The sequence below is a fragment of the Monodelphis domestica genome, chromosome 5 (assembly GCF_027887165.1).
Source record: "Monodelphis domestica isolate mMonDom1 chromosome 5, mMonDom1.pri, whole genome shotgun sequence".
NCBI lineage: Eukaryota > Metazoa > Chordata > Mammalia > Didelphimorphia > Didelphidae > Monodelphis > Monodelphis domestica.
This window is the reverse complement of record NC_077231.1, coordinates 263,382,329-263,399,512: the sequence shown is the minus strand read 5'-3', so window position 1 is coordinate 263,399,512 and position 17,184 is coordinate 263,382,329. Positions and strand designations below refer to the sequence as shown.

Genomic DNA, 17,184 nt, shown 5'->3' with positions numbered 1-17,184 from the left:
AGATGCAGAGAAACCAAGAGAATGAGAAAAGAGAGGCAGAATAAATATGGGGTCAAGATACCAATGAAGAGGGAGGAGGGGGGAGCTGGAAAGGTGACAATGGTTATTTCCTAAAGAACTTGGGAAGAAACCACCTAAATGTCTCATCAGTAGTGGAGTCTTCTTGAGGTGAAGAGGCAATGCCAACTTTTTATCAGACCTCAATTATTCCTTTTAATGTGGTGTATACTTATTCAGTTTGCAAGTGGGTTGTTGACGTTCAATACTCCATATTATAGGTTCTTAAAATGTTGACTTCATTTAAACAATTTAATAGAGAAATGAAAACAAATACACATGGCCAAGTAAATTTTACTAGTAAGACTGTTTCAAAGGTTAATCATCCTTAAAGACTGAAGGACCCTACCCCCTTTCCCAAAGATCTATATTTACCTGAAATTCCTTTGTTTAATTTCTTGTTATTCAAAATTATATAAACTGGTATCTTACATTCTTTTTAAAAAACTACTTTTGAGTTCTGGGCCAAATAGAGAAAGCTCGACATGGAAAAGCAGCTTTACTTTTGAAAAGTATAACAACAGTAATTCCAATCAGTTTTGCTCCTTGAAATTTCACTCTTGACAACCGTTAATATAAACCTATCTGTAGAGCTGCTACTGAACAATTAAATGCGAACAATCTCCTGAAGTCGGTGACAACAGTGCAAAATGTTTAAATCTGCTAGTTTGCTTTTCAAAGCTCCGTCTTGGCAGCCACAAGGAAGCCGCTTAAAGTCCTGGCGAATATATTCATGAATAATGTATTAAAGCCAATTGCTAAAGCGCAGAGTGCACGTAAAAAAATCACAGACGCAGGAATAATCAACTGCTTTGTTCCCACCAGGGCCATACGAGAGCCGTATCGTCGCCGACCGAGCCCCTAGCCCCGGCTCCTACTGGCTGGGCCAGCGTGGACCGGCTCAGCAGCTGGGCTGCTTATCCGAGCCCGTGGCGGAACTCGGGACGTCCGCACGATCACCCTCGGGGAAGTTCGGGATCCGGCCCGCGGGGCACCCCAACCCTAGCTCGCGAGGCCGGCACAGCCTCGGGGGCGGCAGCAGCTGTAGTGGCTGCTGCGGCTGCTCGGGCTGTACTCACAGCCTCTCGGGTCGAGCGGCCGCCTCCTCCACCTTCTTCAGCTTCAGCCGCCGCCGCCGCCGCCGCTCGAGCGGCTCGTGGGCGGGATCAGCTGAGCCGCCGGCGCGTGTCACGTGGTGTGCGTGTCGAAGGTCACTCGGCGCTCACAATGGAGCTCTCGGAGTATGTGCAGAGAGGCTGCCAGATGCTGGCCGATCCCGGCTGCTTCGACCTCGCCGCCTTCGCACTTCTCCTCCGGGCGGCCTTTCGGAACCTGCTGGAAACCCGGGCTGATGAGGCCGTGCTAGGTAAGCCGCTGGTCTCTAAGCCGGCCTAGCCGGACCCGGGGGAACTGGAGTAGACAGGAGGAGCAAGGCTGCGGGCAGCGGGCGCCCGAGGCGGAGGCGGCGGCGCCGGGCACTGCCATCCGCCCCCTCCGGGCTGGCCCCGGCCCGGGCCCTTGAGCCTGCGCCGCGCCGGCCCCAGTTGGCACCTGCCCCCAACCAATGACTTCTGTGCCTGGCGCGGTTCCCCCTCTCCAGCTCTTTGTTCCGGTGGAAGAAAAACCCTTGCGTCCGAGGGTCGTTTGTGGCCTAAAAGAGCAGGTTTTCAGCACTGGGCGAAGCTGGAGCTGTTTTGACAGTTGGGCTTCATCCGGTCAGTCCCCTGCTATTTACACCCAGGGGGCTGAGGAAGAGACCCCAGATCTCTGCAAACCCAGTGTCGGAAGAGGCGACCAGTGGAGAGAGAGTCGGCTTCCCAAGCAGTTTGATGCATATTGGACCAGTTGAAATGGACCTGCCCGGGTGAAGTGCAATGCTATAGGCTTCAGCCAACCAGCCTGCACGGTTTCGTTTCAGTATAAATGCACATCATTTCCGAGCCTAGGAATCTCACGTATTTTACAGTTATTTTTAAAGCTTTAGAGGCTCAGGAGATGAACCTTCTTCAATAATTCAATCAGTGATTGCAGAGTGCAGTACCTACCTGTACTCTTTGGGGCTAATGTGAAGCAGGTGATTTAATAGCATAAATGCAAAGGATGCTGGGGAGGGAGACACGGAAGATTGTCCGTTTTTTTATTGTTTCCCTGAGCTTTTGAATTAATCATCTGTTAAAACCAATATGAAAATTAAAGTTGATCAAATAAATATCCTAGGTATCCCTGAATAGTAAGTTTACAAATACTCAGCCTTCAAAATCTAATTATATAATATTACTATGCTCTGGGGGAATTTAATGGACTCTTTCTTCTTTTATTAACAATGTTCATAAAAATACATTATTAAACATTTTTAAAGGGAAAGCTCACAGATTTTCTGGTTACACAACATGCCTTAAAGTTTTCCTTTAAGTCTTTCTCCAGTGCCTGTGTAAAAAAAAAAAGTTTCTTTACATGACTTTTTTTGGGGTTCAATAAGGAAAAGTAAAGGAAAGAAAGAGGTTTTTTTTTTTTAAATTGAAACTAGTCAATAGCAATAATCCTAAATTGTTTTACTGCTTTGCAATTGACCTTGTCTCATCTCATTTCTCTGGATTTACCTCCCTCATTGTTGGTGTTATTTTAAGTAAACATGTTGAGGACAAAAGGTTATTTTTTTTTTCATCAAAATGATGGTGCCTTATTTAGAATGTACCTAAAGATTTGATATGTACCAGCATTATCATATGTATCATCATTAATTTATTTTAGATCATCCAGACTTGAAACATATTGATCCTATGGTATTAAAACATAGTCATGCAGCAATTGCAACTTGTATACTGGAGGCAGGAAAGCAGAAAGCTGACAAGTCAACTCTGAGGTATAGTTTATTTTAGTTGACATTTTTTCAAATAGGTGGAATGTATTCCATTTAAATTTCAAAACTAAACTCTGCTTTTTCTTTCCCTAGCACATGTCTAGAAGACTGTAAATTTGACAGAGAGAGAATAGAACTCTTTTGCACAGAATATCAGGTTATAGTAACATTCAACTTATTTTCATTACTAATTAATATTTTCTCCTCTTAAGTTTGCAAAGATTTCTTTTCTTTTTTGTTTTAATAGAAAAATAAGGATTCTCTGGAAATTCTACTGGGAAGGTAGGCATTAAATATAAAATATGAAGCTGACTTCTACTTTTCACATGCAGGGGGGAATATGGGGTATGTTAGGTGAAACAAACAATACAAGACCAAAACAAAGATCCTGTGCTAAAGGAGAAAGGCTAAAGGGCAAGTGAAACAATTGAATTTAAGTTAGTTTATTAAGATAAAGTTCATTAAATTTTTTGCCCAAAACTGCCCTTTTAAGTTTACAAATTAAAAATGAAATATAAGGGCTCCAAACATACATATTTAAATTGAGACTTTGAATGGTTATCATCCTTGTGTAAAGGAAAGACAAGTTTTTCTGGAAATATTACAAAGTATCATTGTACTTGGCAGAATTGGCAGATGTCCTCTTCTTATAACTGATGTTTCCTGGCGGTTGGAATATCAGATTAAGGTAATGTTTGGAATCTTTTGGAAACAGTTTTGTGTGATCTCCTCATTTTAATTGAGGGCTGATTAATGTGTTTGTTGTTTTAGACCAATCAACTTCACAAACTGTATCGACCATCATATTTGGTGACCTTAAATGTTGAGGTATTGTATAAACTTGTTTTTCCCATTTTATGTAGAGAAATGAAGCTGAAAACTTTGTTTTAATTGACATTTTTTTCTCTTCCCCAGAATGAGGACTCTAGATCCCATCCAGACATTAGTTTTAATTGTACTATGGAGCAATTACAGGTATAGTATTTATTGAGATGTGAGATTAAAAAAAAAAACAAAACTATTACAGCTATCAAATGGTCAAATAAGATTGTGGGGGTAGATGGGAGAACTTTTTAAATGTATAATTTTAAAATTGACTTCCCTTTATTTATAGGCCTGGAAACTGCCAGATTTTTTTGTTGTTTTTTTAAATTTTGCTATAACAATGTTCTGTTTCAATATTGCTTACTCTACTTTCCCTGCCCCCATTTGGTTTCTATTCACAACTGAGATTTGGGTGACAAAGGGAAAGCAATATTAAATTGGATGTCCTATTCATTACTTCCAAAAATTCTTTTACACCTGCATAAACTATTTAGAACTTTTTTTACACTAAGAGGAAAGGAGATATAGAATTCCAAAATGATTTCTTAATAACCAAGTGAAGAAAGTAAAATGCAAAGAACACATTACCCTTGTAGATCTATTCAAAGTCATGACAACTTATTTTTTCCCCTTACTACTTGAGAAAATAAAGTTCATTAGTCGAAAGTTTGATGTAATTGACAGATTTTCAAAGACTTCTCATACTAAATTGCCCTTCCTGTAACCATTCATTAGACCTTTATCTCCGGAGAATATGTATGCATGACCTTTTGTAAAAAATCTTTGAGAAATCTAATCTTGGTTGTGCTCTACCATTCTATTAAATGTAGAAGATTCTCACTAAAAGCTTTTATTTCACTCCAAAAGCAGATAACCAATTCGAAGATACTCTTAGGGGGAAATAAAGGTGCCTTTAAAAATATTTAACTGGCAATAATTAGTTAAATGTATTAATCAAAAACAATTAGCCTAAGTGAATTTCAGACCTCTTTAGAAAGTATTTCTCCCAGTTCTTTTTCTCCCTCCCACCTCTAATCATGAGTTTATTTCTCTCCAAAAACTATTACATTACATACATATTTAGGACTTAGTGGGAAAACTTAAAGATGCCGCCAAAAGCCTGGAAAGAGCAGCTCAGATGTGATTAAAGGACGTTAACAATCTACTAGGGTCAAGACGAAGACCAGCGCTCCCCGGTCCATCGGGCAAGCTATCCATATCCCCTCTGCAAGTCGAATCCCCCCCCCCCCCTTTTTAAGTAGAATTTGTATTAATTCCCATCTTTTGAACGTGTGAAACTTATGGAACCTAACTTTTCTACATTATTACAATATAACTGAAGGCAGAAATACTGTTGTATGTTGAAAATAATTTTAAAAAGTGTTGTTTTTCCTCCACTGCCCGCTCCCTTCCTCTTCATTCTTATTTCCTTTACTTTCATCGAGTTCTGTGCTTAAATAAATTGAGATGCTCCTATTTACAAATGGACGGTGAAATTGGGGTTTAGATTTTTTCCCCTCTTCCCCTTTTCAATGAGGACACAGACGTTAATTAATCCAGTTCAGAGTTAAATAGAAGTTCCACCAGAGACTTTACGCCCGACTGTACTCCCCAGAGCTCACCAGCCCCAGAATCAGTGGTGGGCTGCGCCTGCCCTCGAGGCAGGCGCCTCCAGCTCCGAGGGATTCTCTCCTGAACCGAGACCCCCAGGGAGGAAAGAACTGCTCTCGTAGCCCTCAGAGTGGGGGTTAACCCCAGCCGACCCCTCTGGGCCCTGTCTACCCCAAGTCGCCCCACCCCAAGGTGCTCCCAGAGGTCTGGGGGGCAGTTGCTAGGCATCCTCCTTGGTTTCCAATGCCAGATCTGGAGATTTGACCGCGTGTCGTGGACCCCGCCCCCTCCTGACCCCTACCTCGCGCGCGGGCCCCCAACCAGGGAGCCCGAGTCCCTAGGGGAACGGCCGTCCTGCGCGTGCGCGCCCGGCCAGGGGACCAAGGGACCCCCCCCACCCCACCCCCATTCCCTTTACACTCCTAACCCCACCCTGGGGCACGGGCGGCCGGTCCTGAGAGACAGTGGCGAGATGACCCCCCTGGACTCCAGGGTCCCCGGGGGCTGGGGCTGGCCGCAGCCCGTGCCCCCGGAGGCGTGGCGGGGACCGGGCACTTTCCTTGGCGGGAGACAGTGTCTGCAAGAGCGCGAGGCCGAGGTGGCGGCGCAGCCCTCGAGGGAGATAAAAGGACGTCCCGCATCTCCGGGGAACGGGCCAGAGTGTGGCGGCGTGCGGGGCCAGAGTGGTCTCCGCACCCGGAACGGTGTGGCGTGTGTGGCACTATGGAGAAATGTCTCCCGGCAGCAGCAGCCAGCGCCAGCCTGCGCCGCCACTGCCGCCGCCGCCGCCGCGCAGTGTGCGAGGGAGGGAGGGGGAGGGCGAGAGGTGGTGGAGAAGGGAAGGGGGGAGGGGAGGGGAGGAAGAGCGGGAGGGGGCGGCTGGGGGGAGGCCGCTAGCAGCGGCGGCGGCCGCGGGGCCCCGACTACACCGACACTAATTCCCAGGCCGCCCTTAAGGAATGAGGGGAGCACGTGACCCGAGGGGGAGGGGGCCGCGGGGGAGGGGGCGGGCGGACTCTGAGCCATTTTGGGGCCGGTGTCAGTTTCCACTCTCCCTTCAACGGTGCATTTTTTCCACCCTCCTCCCCTTGCCCCCTCCCCCCAATCTTCATCCTTCCTCCTCCCGCTCCCCCCCCCGCGCCCGCTCGCTTCTACACACTCACACACACCACCCCCCGCCCGCCCGCTCCCTGCTGCACGCCTCCCTCCCCAACAACTATGAAATAATAATCATAATAATAAAGGGAGAGAAGGGGAGAGACAATGGGGATGTCGGAGCGGGAGCCCCGATCGGGATTAGAAACACCTCCCCACCCCGCAGAATAATCTAATCGTCCCCACTCCCATCCCTCCCTCCCTCCCCCGCTCCCCCCTCGGAGAGGAGCCGGAGCCCGATCAGGAGCAGGAGGAGGAGGAGGAGGAGGAGGAGGAGGAGGATCTGGGGGTTTGGGAACTAGCATGAGCTGAGCGAGCAGCAGCGGCGGCGGCGGCGGCGGCGGCGGCGGTGGTGGCGGTGGCGGCGGCGGCGGCGGCGGCGGCGGCGGCGGCAGCGGCGGCGGCGGCGGCGGCGGCAGCAGCAGCAGCAGCAGCAGCTCCTCTCTCCTCCGCTCGTTGCCCATTGACAGCAGCGTCTGCAGCTCGCTTCAAGATGGCCGCTTGGCTCACATTCATTTTCTGCTGAACGACTTTTAACTTTCATTGTCTTTTTCGGCCGCTCTGATCGTCCCTCGCCGGATCCTTTTTCCGGGTATGTATCCAGGGAGGCGCCTAGTGGACCGTAGGCGGGTGGCGGAGGGGGCTACTCTGGGGTTTGGGGCCGGTTTGGGTGCCTGGAAGGGGAGCCGAGGTGCCCCCCCTTCTCCCTTTCTCGCTCTCGCTCCCTCTCGCTCCTCTCTCGCTCCCTCTCTCGCTCCCTCTCCCTTCCCCAGCTCCGTATGGAGAAAGCTCTGACAGTCTGGGCTCCGACCACACATACACACACGCACACCGAGACCCACACACATACACACACACGCAGAGACACACACCACCCGAGACCCATACTCACAACCCACAACCACCACCAGCACTAGGCTCTCTACCTCAGTCGCCTCCACCTACTCCAGTTCAGAGACGCACGAACATCCTCATATTTTAGTTCCTTTCTCCCCGGAGCTCCCCTCTAAAACCTCCCGATGCACATGGCCCCCGAGGAGAATATTTCTATTTCCAGCCTATGCAGCTCCCCTGGACGCAGCGCCCTTTGTTGAGAGACAGATTTTGATTAAACGGGGACCGGTTCCTGAAATCGGGAGCTGTCTGGGTCAAGTGGTTTCCCTCCTCTCCCAAAGAATTGTATTTTGAGGTATTTAAACATCTACAGAACGTCCCCATATTATAGGGATGAAGTATGTGGGGGGCAGCGATCCCGCCAAGATGGGTGTTAAGCTGGAAAAAGCTGAAACAAAAATGTTATTAACTTAAGTTGGACAAACACTTGTATGAAATTGGATGGCTTGTTAAGATGGCGGTTCCCAGTTGTTTCCAATGTCTCTTGCATTTATGCTTAAAATGGTAAAGTTTTTACACTGGTACTAGCTGGGGGTCAGTTTTAAAAGAAGTTCTCTTTAAAAATCAGTTGGATTGTGATCTTTGAGAAATGGACATTTTCAGATTTGGAGCTGTTTTGGAGCGAAGATGGTGACTGGATGTTAGCATGTGGGTTTCTGTTTTTTCCCTCCCTCGAATCCCCCCTACAGCTACTTTTTCTTTCTAAGCTCCAGTATGGGGGTATGCTTAGAATTATGACTTGACAAAGTCAAGTAAGCATTACAGTACTTATTTGATGCTTGTCTAGGTCATAGCTGTGTGTAGGAAAGGGGTGTTAGAAAGTTTATGTGGCATGTGTATAGAATCATTTGGCCTTGACAGCTATATAGTGAGATGCTTTCCCCAGCAACTTATCATTAATAATCAGAAGAAAACCAATTAAGAGACCCTAATAATTCTGATAGTCATAGAGGATTTCAGAGACTCTTAATGGGGATGGCTCAGAATTGGGAAATTAAGCACCTAACTCCACAAAGTTTGGGAAACTCGAAGAATATTTGTACACTTCCAAGTGTGGCCATATGGAGTTATAGGATTGCACGAGCAGTTGACTCTGTATTTTATCTATAGGACTCTTAAGACCAAAGAAGTTCTGCAAAGGTACTCTTCTGTATCAGGGTAGATAGATGATAGTTTCAGTCACTTTAGGATTCTAATATTCCACCTATATACTAGGTCATGCCATCACAGTGCATTAACAATTGAGTTTATTTCAGAGTGACTGATTACATTGTCCAAGCACTTAATTTGATGAACATAATTATAAACTTTTTGTTGTTCATTTCTATCTTTACTGCAGTGTGATTGTGCTTTGTCAAATTTTGCACTTATTAAAAGTTCACTTAAAGCTGAATAAAATACTCCATTGTTGAATGGAATTTAGAAATTCAGCTGGATGTAATAGATGAATTATTACAGCCAACTTCTTGGTTGTATGTTAAACAACCAAACTGGCAAAAGTGTGGTAGGACTTAAGTTAACCTCCACTTTGCACATACTTATAAAGAGTTGCTTACTCCAGTGATGGAGTTCATTTGCATTTCTTAGATTGCAAATAGCCAAGCTGATTGTTAACATAAGAACTTGCTTCTGTTTTCTTTCATTTTGACATAACTGGTGTCAGGCCTCTAACAAAACTGACAGCCCTAGCCTGAGTGTCATATAATGTCAAGTTATTACCATTGGGTATTTTTAACATTGTAATTGTAATTACAATTGCACTTTTTCTTGCTTAATTGACAGTTTCTATGTTGGAACTCTGAGTTATTCACAGATGTTATCAACCTATCTAGGCAGAGAGGCTATTCCTCAAATCATGTTTAAGTTGTAAAAGGACCATACTTGAGGTCTTCATTAGTTTTCCTGCACTTTCAAAAGGGAGAGTAGGAAGAAGGAGCTGAAGTTTTTTTAGATAGCAAGGTGATGTGCAGCATTATGACAAGTCTTATCTGATTGAGGCCAACCTCTTGGCAAATATGTAGAGATTGTGTGAGTTTTAAGTCAGATTTAGTATTTTCCCCAAGATTTTGGTCTAGAACTTCACACTTGGAACACTTCTTAAGCCAACCAACAGAGATGACCCTCCACAGCTGTTTGTTCAGTTTATGCATGTTTGGGATTCAAGAGGAGTTGATTGTCCATAAGCTATCTGTGAACTGTAGCCATCTTTTCCGCATTGGAATCACTTCATAAACTGAATGTTTAATGGAATCACTTTGATACACTTTTACAAAGTGAAATACTGCCTTCTGGGCTTAACTTTTTGGAGAAGAACGTGTCATATAGATAAAGGGAATTTTGTTTTGGAGGTCACTGAAGTGATCTTTGTGCCCAAAATATAGTGAAACATATACCTTGCTTTTCCATGATTCTTTGAGATTTAACGTAAATGTATATTCTGTCTATTCAGTATGTTAAGAGGCTTGTTTGTTTCAAATGTAGTTATCTAGCATTCTTATTTGTCATTCATTGGAGTTGTGATCTCTTCAACAAAAGCCTTTTTAAGCCCTTTCTTAGTAGGTTGACCAGTAGTCGAAGCCATTAGACATCGAGGTGTGTTGTATTGTGTTTCTCTATTATGTATCCAAATCTGAAGAAAATTAGAATAACTGTTACATCATTTCGTGGGTTTCACAAATTCACAAGTTTCTGTTTAAGAAAACTTTCAGAATATGTGTCAGAAAGGTCAGGACACTTAGCCTGTGTGCTCCGTTTGAGGTCTCAAATAAAAAGAGGAGTGGGGTAAGAAAGGTTTTTTTTGGAGGACTTGTAGCAATTTGATTTACTAGATTGCCAGTTGGTGTTTCGTATCCAGCAGTCCTTCCCTGTAATGTATCTGTTGGTAATGCCATTTCATCTTCTAGAGCTTGCTATGAACTGCAGGCTGAGAAAATGACATTTGTTTTTCACTCTAGTCGCTATTCTGTGTTGACAAGGTGTTGATTTAACGTAGGGAATGGGCTGGTCACATGGTCCTTTGCATATTGTCACAATCCTACTGTTTAAAGTTGTTTCTCTTGCTTTCATACTCAGTTTGTTCAAATAACCTAGAGGATTTCCCACCGCCACCCCCTCCTCCCCCAAGTCGATTTCAGTTTTCAGTCTTTCCCAACTTTTTTAAAGTTCGTCCAAATCTTCAGGAGAATTTAATTCTAGAAAGGGGAGCTTTTAAAGAGATTCCACTCAATAAACATCTTGCAATTTGAGCTCAGAAGGTTTGGGGCTAAGTGCACAGTTGGCAATTCCTGGGGAAAAGAAAGAAAAAAAAAACCTTCGTGAAAATTTTGCCCTGGCGAATTGCTAACAAGAGAAACCCGGAGAGCCTAGGTCTGAAATAAGCTTCTTGCATCGAGTCGACGTGGAAAGAGGCCCCCGAGAGTGTCCGAAATGGCCGGGAGTGACAATGGCTCGCTTTTCCCTTGCCCAGTCTCTGCCGTTCTCTCAGACGCTCCCCAAAGCTCCAGATTAGCCTTCTGTAGCCTCCACCCCGCGCCCCAAACCCGGCACTGCTTCCTAGCACTAATTCGGAACCTTCCTCCCCCGCCCGCACTAGGCTCCGCGCCTCGCACCCCCTCCCAACTCCAGTTGGAGCCCCTCCCCCCGGTCTTCGCGGCTTGCTCCCCTCCCCCAGCAGCCCAGCCCGGGCTTCCCCGCACACCCGGCTCTTCTCTGGGGCTTGGGCTGTGTGTTGCAGCGGTGGCCGGATGCCAAGTGTAAGTGTAAGTTGCTATGGAAACCCCGATAGAGGCTAGTTCCGAATCCGGAGCGAGACAGAGACAGAGGCGCCGGGATCCGCCTCTTCCACATCCCCTACCCCCTGTGTCTGCTTCGGGAGTAGAGGAGGACTCGGGGAAGGCTTTGCTCCCGGACCCGCCCGAACTCAGGCCCCAGCCCAGGATCTCGGCTTGAGGTGCGCCTCGAAGCCGGAGCAGCTAGGGAGGCGACTAGGCTCCGGAAATGCCAGTGATGCGGAGAGAGCAGGATTTGTTTTCCCTTTTGTGTTGCATGGAAATGTGCAAGTTGTGGCTCCTCGAACTGACTAAATCAACAACCTTGGAGGAGTGGAGGAGGTGAACCGAGCCGAACAGTCCGCCTCCGCCCCCCTCCCCAGCCCCCGGGGGCGACAGTTGACTTTGGGAGGGCAGCTCCGGCCGAAGTGCCTTTAATCAATTAAGGGATCTCTTTCCCGCGTTTGGCCGGAAGGCTTGGAACAAAACTATGTCGTTGAGAAACGCGTGCGGGGCCAATGCTGGGCCAGTGCGGGGTCTGCTGGTGGACTTCGGATGCAATTAGAAGATCGCCTCTTGGTCCCATTCAGGCTCCTCTTCGCCTTCCCGGCATGACCTCGACCGGCTAGAAGAAACTTGAGTTGGGTCTGGATTCATCACTGTAGTGGAACGAACTTGGGTTGATGAGCAAAGTCCTTCTTTAGACACTTCTTCCAGCTCACCTGATGCGTTTTCGGATCCCATTAACTGAAGTTTTTGTCCGTGTGTGCGTGCGCGCAGCATTTTCATAGTGGTAGGATACTAGAGAAAATCCCCCTGTGCATTATAGCCATTCTTTCTGTCTTTTTCAGGACCTCCTCTTTTTAAGCAAAAATGCATCGAACAACCAGAATCAAAATCACAGAGCTAAACCCTCATTTAATGTGTGTGCTTTGTGGAGGATACTTCATTGATGCCACCACGATTATAGAATGTCTACATTCCTGTAAGTACCAGCTTCAGCCCATTGTGGGCACTTGTGTGGGCTGTATTTCCCTTCTACCCTCCTACACTGTTTTAGATGGAAGTTAAAGAAAATTAAAGAACTTCCAAAGTTTGGCAAAAGGTGGTCCTCCAGAGCAATGGGAGCTCTTTCTTACACACAAGATAAGCATGCAATAGGCAAGTCTTCTGAAGATGTTCATTGATGCCCCTTTAGTCCACTGAAATATTATTCACTTTGGCATTGAATGCTTGTTTTACCCTTTTCCCGGCTGTAGTTTACCTCTCATTTCACTGCTTCATTCTCAAGCTTCTAAACTAAGCAAAAATCTTTCTCTTTCTGCTTCCAGTCTGTAAAACATGTATTGTACGTTACCTGGAGACCAGCAAGTATTGTCCCATCTGCGATGTCCAAGTTCACAAAACCAGGCCACTTCTGAATATAAGGTAGGAGAAAGTTAAAATTCCTTGTAGGTTTGCTTTGTAGCAAGTTATAATCCTTGGATTATCCTCTTACTTGATAGAAAACTTTCTATTGATGGTGTATATAAAATGTCATTAAAGCTATTTGATAGCTTCAGATTTAAGAAAAAAGTATTAATTTTAAAATGTAATATTAAGAAAGATTTTAACTTCACATAGTATCTTTTTAACATTGAATTTTGACCCATTTTATTTTTGTTATAATATGAATATAACCTTGAGACAATTTTAAGTCATAAAAATGTAGATGGTTCCACATTTCTTTTTTGTACTGTCCCTGTTCATTCAGGGAAGTTATTATTTAAAAGTCTATTTTTTCCATGTGCAAAATGGAATAGAAATTAGAGGTCATTTATAGATATAAAATAGTTTGTCATACATTTTACAGAAGAAAATAGTATACTATTTTTTGAGTTCTGTTGCAGTATCTTATACATAAATATTTTTATTCTGAGTATTTTTTTCATATATTAGCCTTATTCTAAAAAATGTCACAATACAGTTAAAACTTTAAGTCCAAAGAAGAAAGAGGAAAGTAATACTTTATACCTACTGGGTCTAATTAATAGTTTACTTTTATGTTTGTTTTTTCAGGTCAGATAAAACTCTTCAAGATATTGTATACAAATTAGTTCCAGGCCTTTTTAAAAGTGAGTAGCAAAATGTAAAGATGATTTTACTAGACTGTCTTGTGATTTTTAAGTACAATACCAGGTTAAAAACATTATTTATATTTTTGCCTTTCAGATGAAATGAAAAGAAGAAGGGATTTTTATGCTGCTCATCCTTCAGCTGACGGCAAGTCCTTCTAGCTTTTACTTAAAAAAAAAAATCTCAGTTATGTGATTTAAAAAACAAACAAAACAAACACCTCAGATTGAAACTGCATGACACCTTCCATTCTTCTGTTGTCTTTTGTGCACACTTTTAAAATTAAATATATCAAAATTTCCATCTAGCTGCCAATGGCTCTAATGAAGACAGGGGAGAAGTTGCAGATGAAGATAAAAGAATTATCACTGATGATGAGATAATAAGCTTATCCATTGAATTCTTTGACCAGAACAGGCAAGTTCCATCAGGGGGAAAAAAATCAATTTTTTTATGCTAGATTCTTATTAGGTATATTATTTTAATTATCCTTATCTATTTCCTTTCCTTAGATTGGATCGGAAAATAAACAAGGATAAAGAGAAATCCAAGGAGGAGGTATAGTCTATTTTATATGAAACTTGTGCAGAAGAAAAATTTGGGGCTTTTTAAAATTTTTATGAGTTTTCTTATTCTATTCTTTAGAAAATATCAGTAGCACATAAAATCAAATAGATAGCAATGTATTACTAATTGTTATTAATTACTTGAGGTTGATAATCAGGAATTATAATCTACCTTCCATAGTCTTCCAAAATACTTAAATTCATTTGATATATGCATGATCAAATAACTATAATTTGAGTTGCCCTGACATCCTAAGTATTGAAATATTTCACCCAAGGTTAACAAAGAATTCTTAAAATTTTGAATTATATAATATTGTTACAACTTTAGCCTGTCTACATATTTCAAATTAAGCCTTTTTGAAAGGTTATGATTCTAGAATTGAAAAAAATAACTTTCCTAAATATGCTCCCAGGTGAATGATAAAAGATATTTACGCTGCCCAGCAGCAATGACAGTGATGCATCTAAGAAAGTTTCTGAGAAGTAAAATGGATATACCTAATACTTTCCAGGTACTGATTTTCTTTGCAACTTTTATGTATGTTATTTATTTTCTGTTAACTTCAAGTTTGTTTTTGCCTTTTTTTTTTGCTTATTGGATTCTGAATCAGCAGTAGAAACAACTAAACAATTGTAATGCTTTGGATTTTTGATTACCAAGATCTTTATCACATAAAAAATCAAAGATGCTAAAATTAAGTTTGTGACTAGCATGAAATCCCGTAGTATGGAGTACTGTTTTACCTCATAAAAAGGTCTTATTCTTCTTTTTAAATAAATATTTTCTCCTACTATGAAATTGAGGAAAAAACTATATTTTAACTTTATTGTTATATTTATTAATTGAATAATTTATATCTTAGATTGATGTAATGTATGAAGAGGAACCTTTAAAGGATTATTATACACTAATGGATATTGCCTACATTTACACCTGGAGAAGGGTAAATATCTGCTCTAATAATAAGAGGCTATGGTTGGCAATAACATTTAAAAGGCTTATGACTGTCTCCATGTATTTACTTTGTAGAATGGACCTCTTCCTTTGAAATACAGAGTTCGCCCTACTTGTAAAAGAATGAAGATCAGCCACCAGAGAGATGGTTTAAATAATAGTGGAGAATTGGAAAGTGACTCTGGGAGTGATAAGGCCAACAGCCCAGCAGGAGGTATTCCCTCCACCTCTTCGTGTTTGCCTAGTCCCAGTACCCCAGTTCAGTCTCCTCACCCTCAGTTTCCACATATCTCCAGTACTATGAACGGAACCAGCGGCAGTCCTAGCAGTAACCACCAATCTTCCTTTGCCAACAGACCTCGGAAAGCATCAGTAAATGGCTCTTCAGCAACTTCATCTGGTTGACCTCTCAGACTGTCCCCCCCAAAAAAAAGAAACCCTGATTTATATAGATATCTTTATGCCATTACAGCTTTATAGATGCTAATACATGTGACTATCGTCCAATTTGCTTTCTTTTGTAGTGACATCGAATTTGGCTATAAAAGAGGGACTAGAAGTGGCATTCATGTGGACGTTAATTGCAATGAAAGATTGTTCCTGTAAAGAAATGATTTCTGAGGAGGCAGGCAAGATTTTTTTCTCTGTACTAGGAAAGATGTGAAATGGTTTTTGGAGCCATTGTGGGGATTTGGGAATCTTCTGCAGTGGATGTAAGGATTGGAACATAATTTGTTAATCTCAACTAACGCCTACATCACATTCTCTTCAATTGTTCTTGTTATGCTGTTTTGTGAATCTGTAGAAAACAAGTGCTTTTCATCTTGAAAATCAACAAAACGGAAAGAATATGCATAGAATAATGCATTCTATGTAGCCATGTCACTGTGAATAACAATTTCTTACATATTAGCCATTTTGATTCTTATGTTTCATTTTTACTTCTCCATTGCTGTGCAGAATCGATCAAAGGAAAGTAAACTTCAGTTTTACAATCTGTATGCCTAAAGCGGGTACTACCGTTTCTTTTACTGACTTGTTTAAATGATTCGCTTTTGTAAGAATCAGATGGCATTCTGCTTGTTGTACAATGCCATATTGGTATATGACATAACAGGAAACAGTATTGTATGATATATTTATAAATACTATAAAGAAAATATTGTGTTTCATGCACTCAAATGCGGTTGTTAAATTCTCCAAACTGGTTCGACCCTTGCAGATATCCTATGTTTGAGCCTTGCTTATCAGCAGAGAACATTTTTAGTGTGGATAACAAATTCCAGAATCAGCTATTTTGAAAGCAGTTGGCAAACTATTATGATGTTTGTCTTTTTTCAGTAACATGTTTTTATTTTTCAAATTGTGTTGCAGCCAAGAAAAAAAACTCTGTAGCCGAGGAATAGGGAAGTGATTTGTTCATTTTATTTCAATTTTATTATTGGATGTGCTGAAATTATTGTGTTTTAAAAAAACACGTTGAATCACTATAGACATAAAACATGTGGTAGAAATTTTAAGAAACGAACAAATTGCTGGATGAAGACATTATATCTAAATTCACTTTAAAATATGGTACAGTAGTAATTTCAAATTTAACAGGTACTTCATTTCCAAACAAAGAAAAATGCCTCTCTTTAAGTGTCTGTAAATAGGAGCAATTTATAAGCTCCTAATTAAGCTCCGTATTAATTTTAAGTAGGAAGAGCATGTTAAATTTAAAATATGAATGGCCCCAATTGTTTTTCAGTTTGTGCTTTGCTTTGGTCGAACTTTGTGTGTGTTCATCACCCATCAGTTATACATTTGTGAGGGTGTTTATTCTATATGAATATTGTTTCATGTTTGTATGGGAAAATTGTAGCTAAACATTTCATTGTCTCCAGTCTGCAAAAGAAGCACAATTCTATTGCTTTGTCTTGCTTATAGTCATTAAATCATTACTTTTGCATATAAGTAGTTATTTTTTTCTGCCTTCTTTGAAGTTCCAGTGACTACAAAATTTCCATGAAGTCACAAAATATATAAATTTATTTCATCCTAACTTTATATACTAACAATTGAGTTTCTGGTTGTAGAAATAGAAATAACTTTAATTTATAATTGATTGGCAAAAAGAAGCCAATAAACAGATCATTGAGACACTAAAGAAGCACTTAATACAGAAAAAAAAAACTGTTATCCTTTCTGGAAACATTGCAAGAGATGATTGGTGATAAAAACAAAAGAGGATATATTTGTCTCTTGAAAGTGAAATTTACAAGCAATGTAATTTTTTTAAAGATCAGTTTCTTTCTTTTAAACTTAGTCCACATCAGGTCTGTGCCTATTCCACAAATAATTCTTGAGTTAAAATGAATATTTTTCTTCAATTCT

At 42.1% G+C, this 17,184-nt stretch overlaps 2 protein-coding genes and 1 long non-coding RNA gene across 5 annotated transcripts in view; 2 read left to right on the top strand and 1 right to left on the bottom strand.

The window, feature by feature from the left end:
* COMMD3 (COMM domain containing 3) overlaps positions 1 to 5,226 on the top strand; it is an 82,463-nt gene extending 77,237 nt beyond the window's left edge. Inside the window, exons 3-10 of the mRNA XM_016426356.2 lie at positions 883 to 1,423; positions 2,809 to 2,920; positions 3,011 to 3,074; positions 3,165 to 3,199; positions 3,545 to 3,605; positions 3,689 to 3,745; positions 3,833 to 3,892; positions 4,827 to 5,226. Coding sequence (XP_016281842.2) covers positions 883 to 1,423; positions 2,809 to 2,920; positions 3,011 to 3,074; positions 3,165 to 3,199; positions 3,545 to 3,605; positions 3,689 to 3,745; positions 3,833 to 3,892; positions 4,827 to 4,886 — 990 coding nt within the window. The 3' untranslated portion in view covers positions 4,887 to 5,226. The remainder of the gene's footprint in view (positions 1 to 882; positions 1,424 to 2,808; positions 2,921 to 3,010; positions 3,075 to 3,164; positions 3,200 to 3,544; positions 3,606 to 3,688; positions 3,746 to 3,832; positions 3,893 to 4,826) is intronic.
* Positions 5,227 to 6,876: 1,650 nt separating this feature from the next.
* BMI1 (BMI1 proto-oncogene, polycomb ring finger) lies at positions 6,877 to 16,764 on the top strand. 3 transcript variants are annotated; one of them, XM_056800129.1, is made up of 11 exons: positions 6,877 to 7,100; positions 12,021 to 12,154; positions 12,501 to 12,597; positions 13,228 to 13,283; positions 13,381 to 13,431; positions 13,593 to 13,701; positions 13,797 to 13,842; positions 14,267 to 14,365; positions 14,717 to 14,797; positions 14,884 to 15,022; positions 15,333 to 16,764. In XM_056800129.1, the coding sequence occupies exons 2-11, from the start codon at positions 12,043 to 12,045 to the stop codon at positions 15,470 to 15,472; spliced, it is 930 nt and encodes a 309-aa protein (XP_056656107.1). In that variant the 5' UTR covers positions 6,877 to 7,100; positions 12,021 to 12,042; the 3' UTR covers positions 15,473 to 16,764. The 3 variants fall into 3 exon arrangements, with proteins under 3 accessions (XP_056656107.1, XP_056656106.1, XP_007504940.1); XM_056800128.1 differs by having other exon boundaries at positions 14,884 to 16,764; XM_007504878.3 differs by lacking the exon at positions 6,877 to 7,100 and adding an exon at positions 11,205 to 11,935 and having other exon boundaries at positions 14,884 to 16,764.
* Positions 8,627 to 11,197, bottom strand: LOC107650178 (uncharacterized). The gene is made up of 2 exons (XR_001625188.2): positions 11,100 to 11,197; positions 8,627 to 10,686 (listed from the first exon to the last, which is right to left on the bottom strand). It is a non-coding gene; the product is annotated as an uncharacterized LOC107650178 (long non-coding RNA).
* Positions 16,765 to 17,184: the final 420 nt, after the last annotated feature.

Excerpts from the sequence above, each read along its gene's own strand:
- BMI1 (XM_056800128.1), top strand. The coding sequence starts at position 12,043 with ATGCATCGAACAACCAGAATCAAAATCACAGAGCTAAACCCTCATTTA. Across the intron at positions 13,284-13,380 it reads AGTTCCAGGCCTTTTTAAAA|ATGAAATGAAAAGAAGAAGG; the intron begins GTGAGTAGCAAA and ends TTTGCCTTTCAG. Across the intron at positions 13,843-14,266 it reads AAGAGAAATCCAAGGAGGAG|GTGAATGATAAAAGATATTT; the intron begins GTATAGTCTATT and ends ATATGCTCCCAG.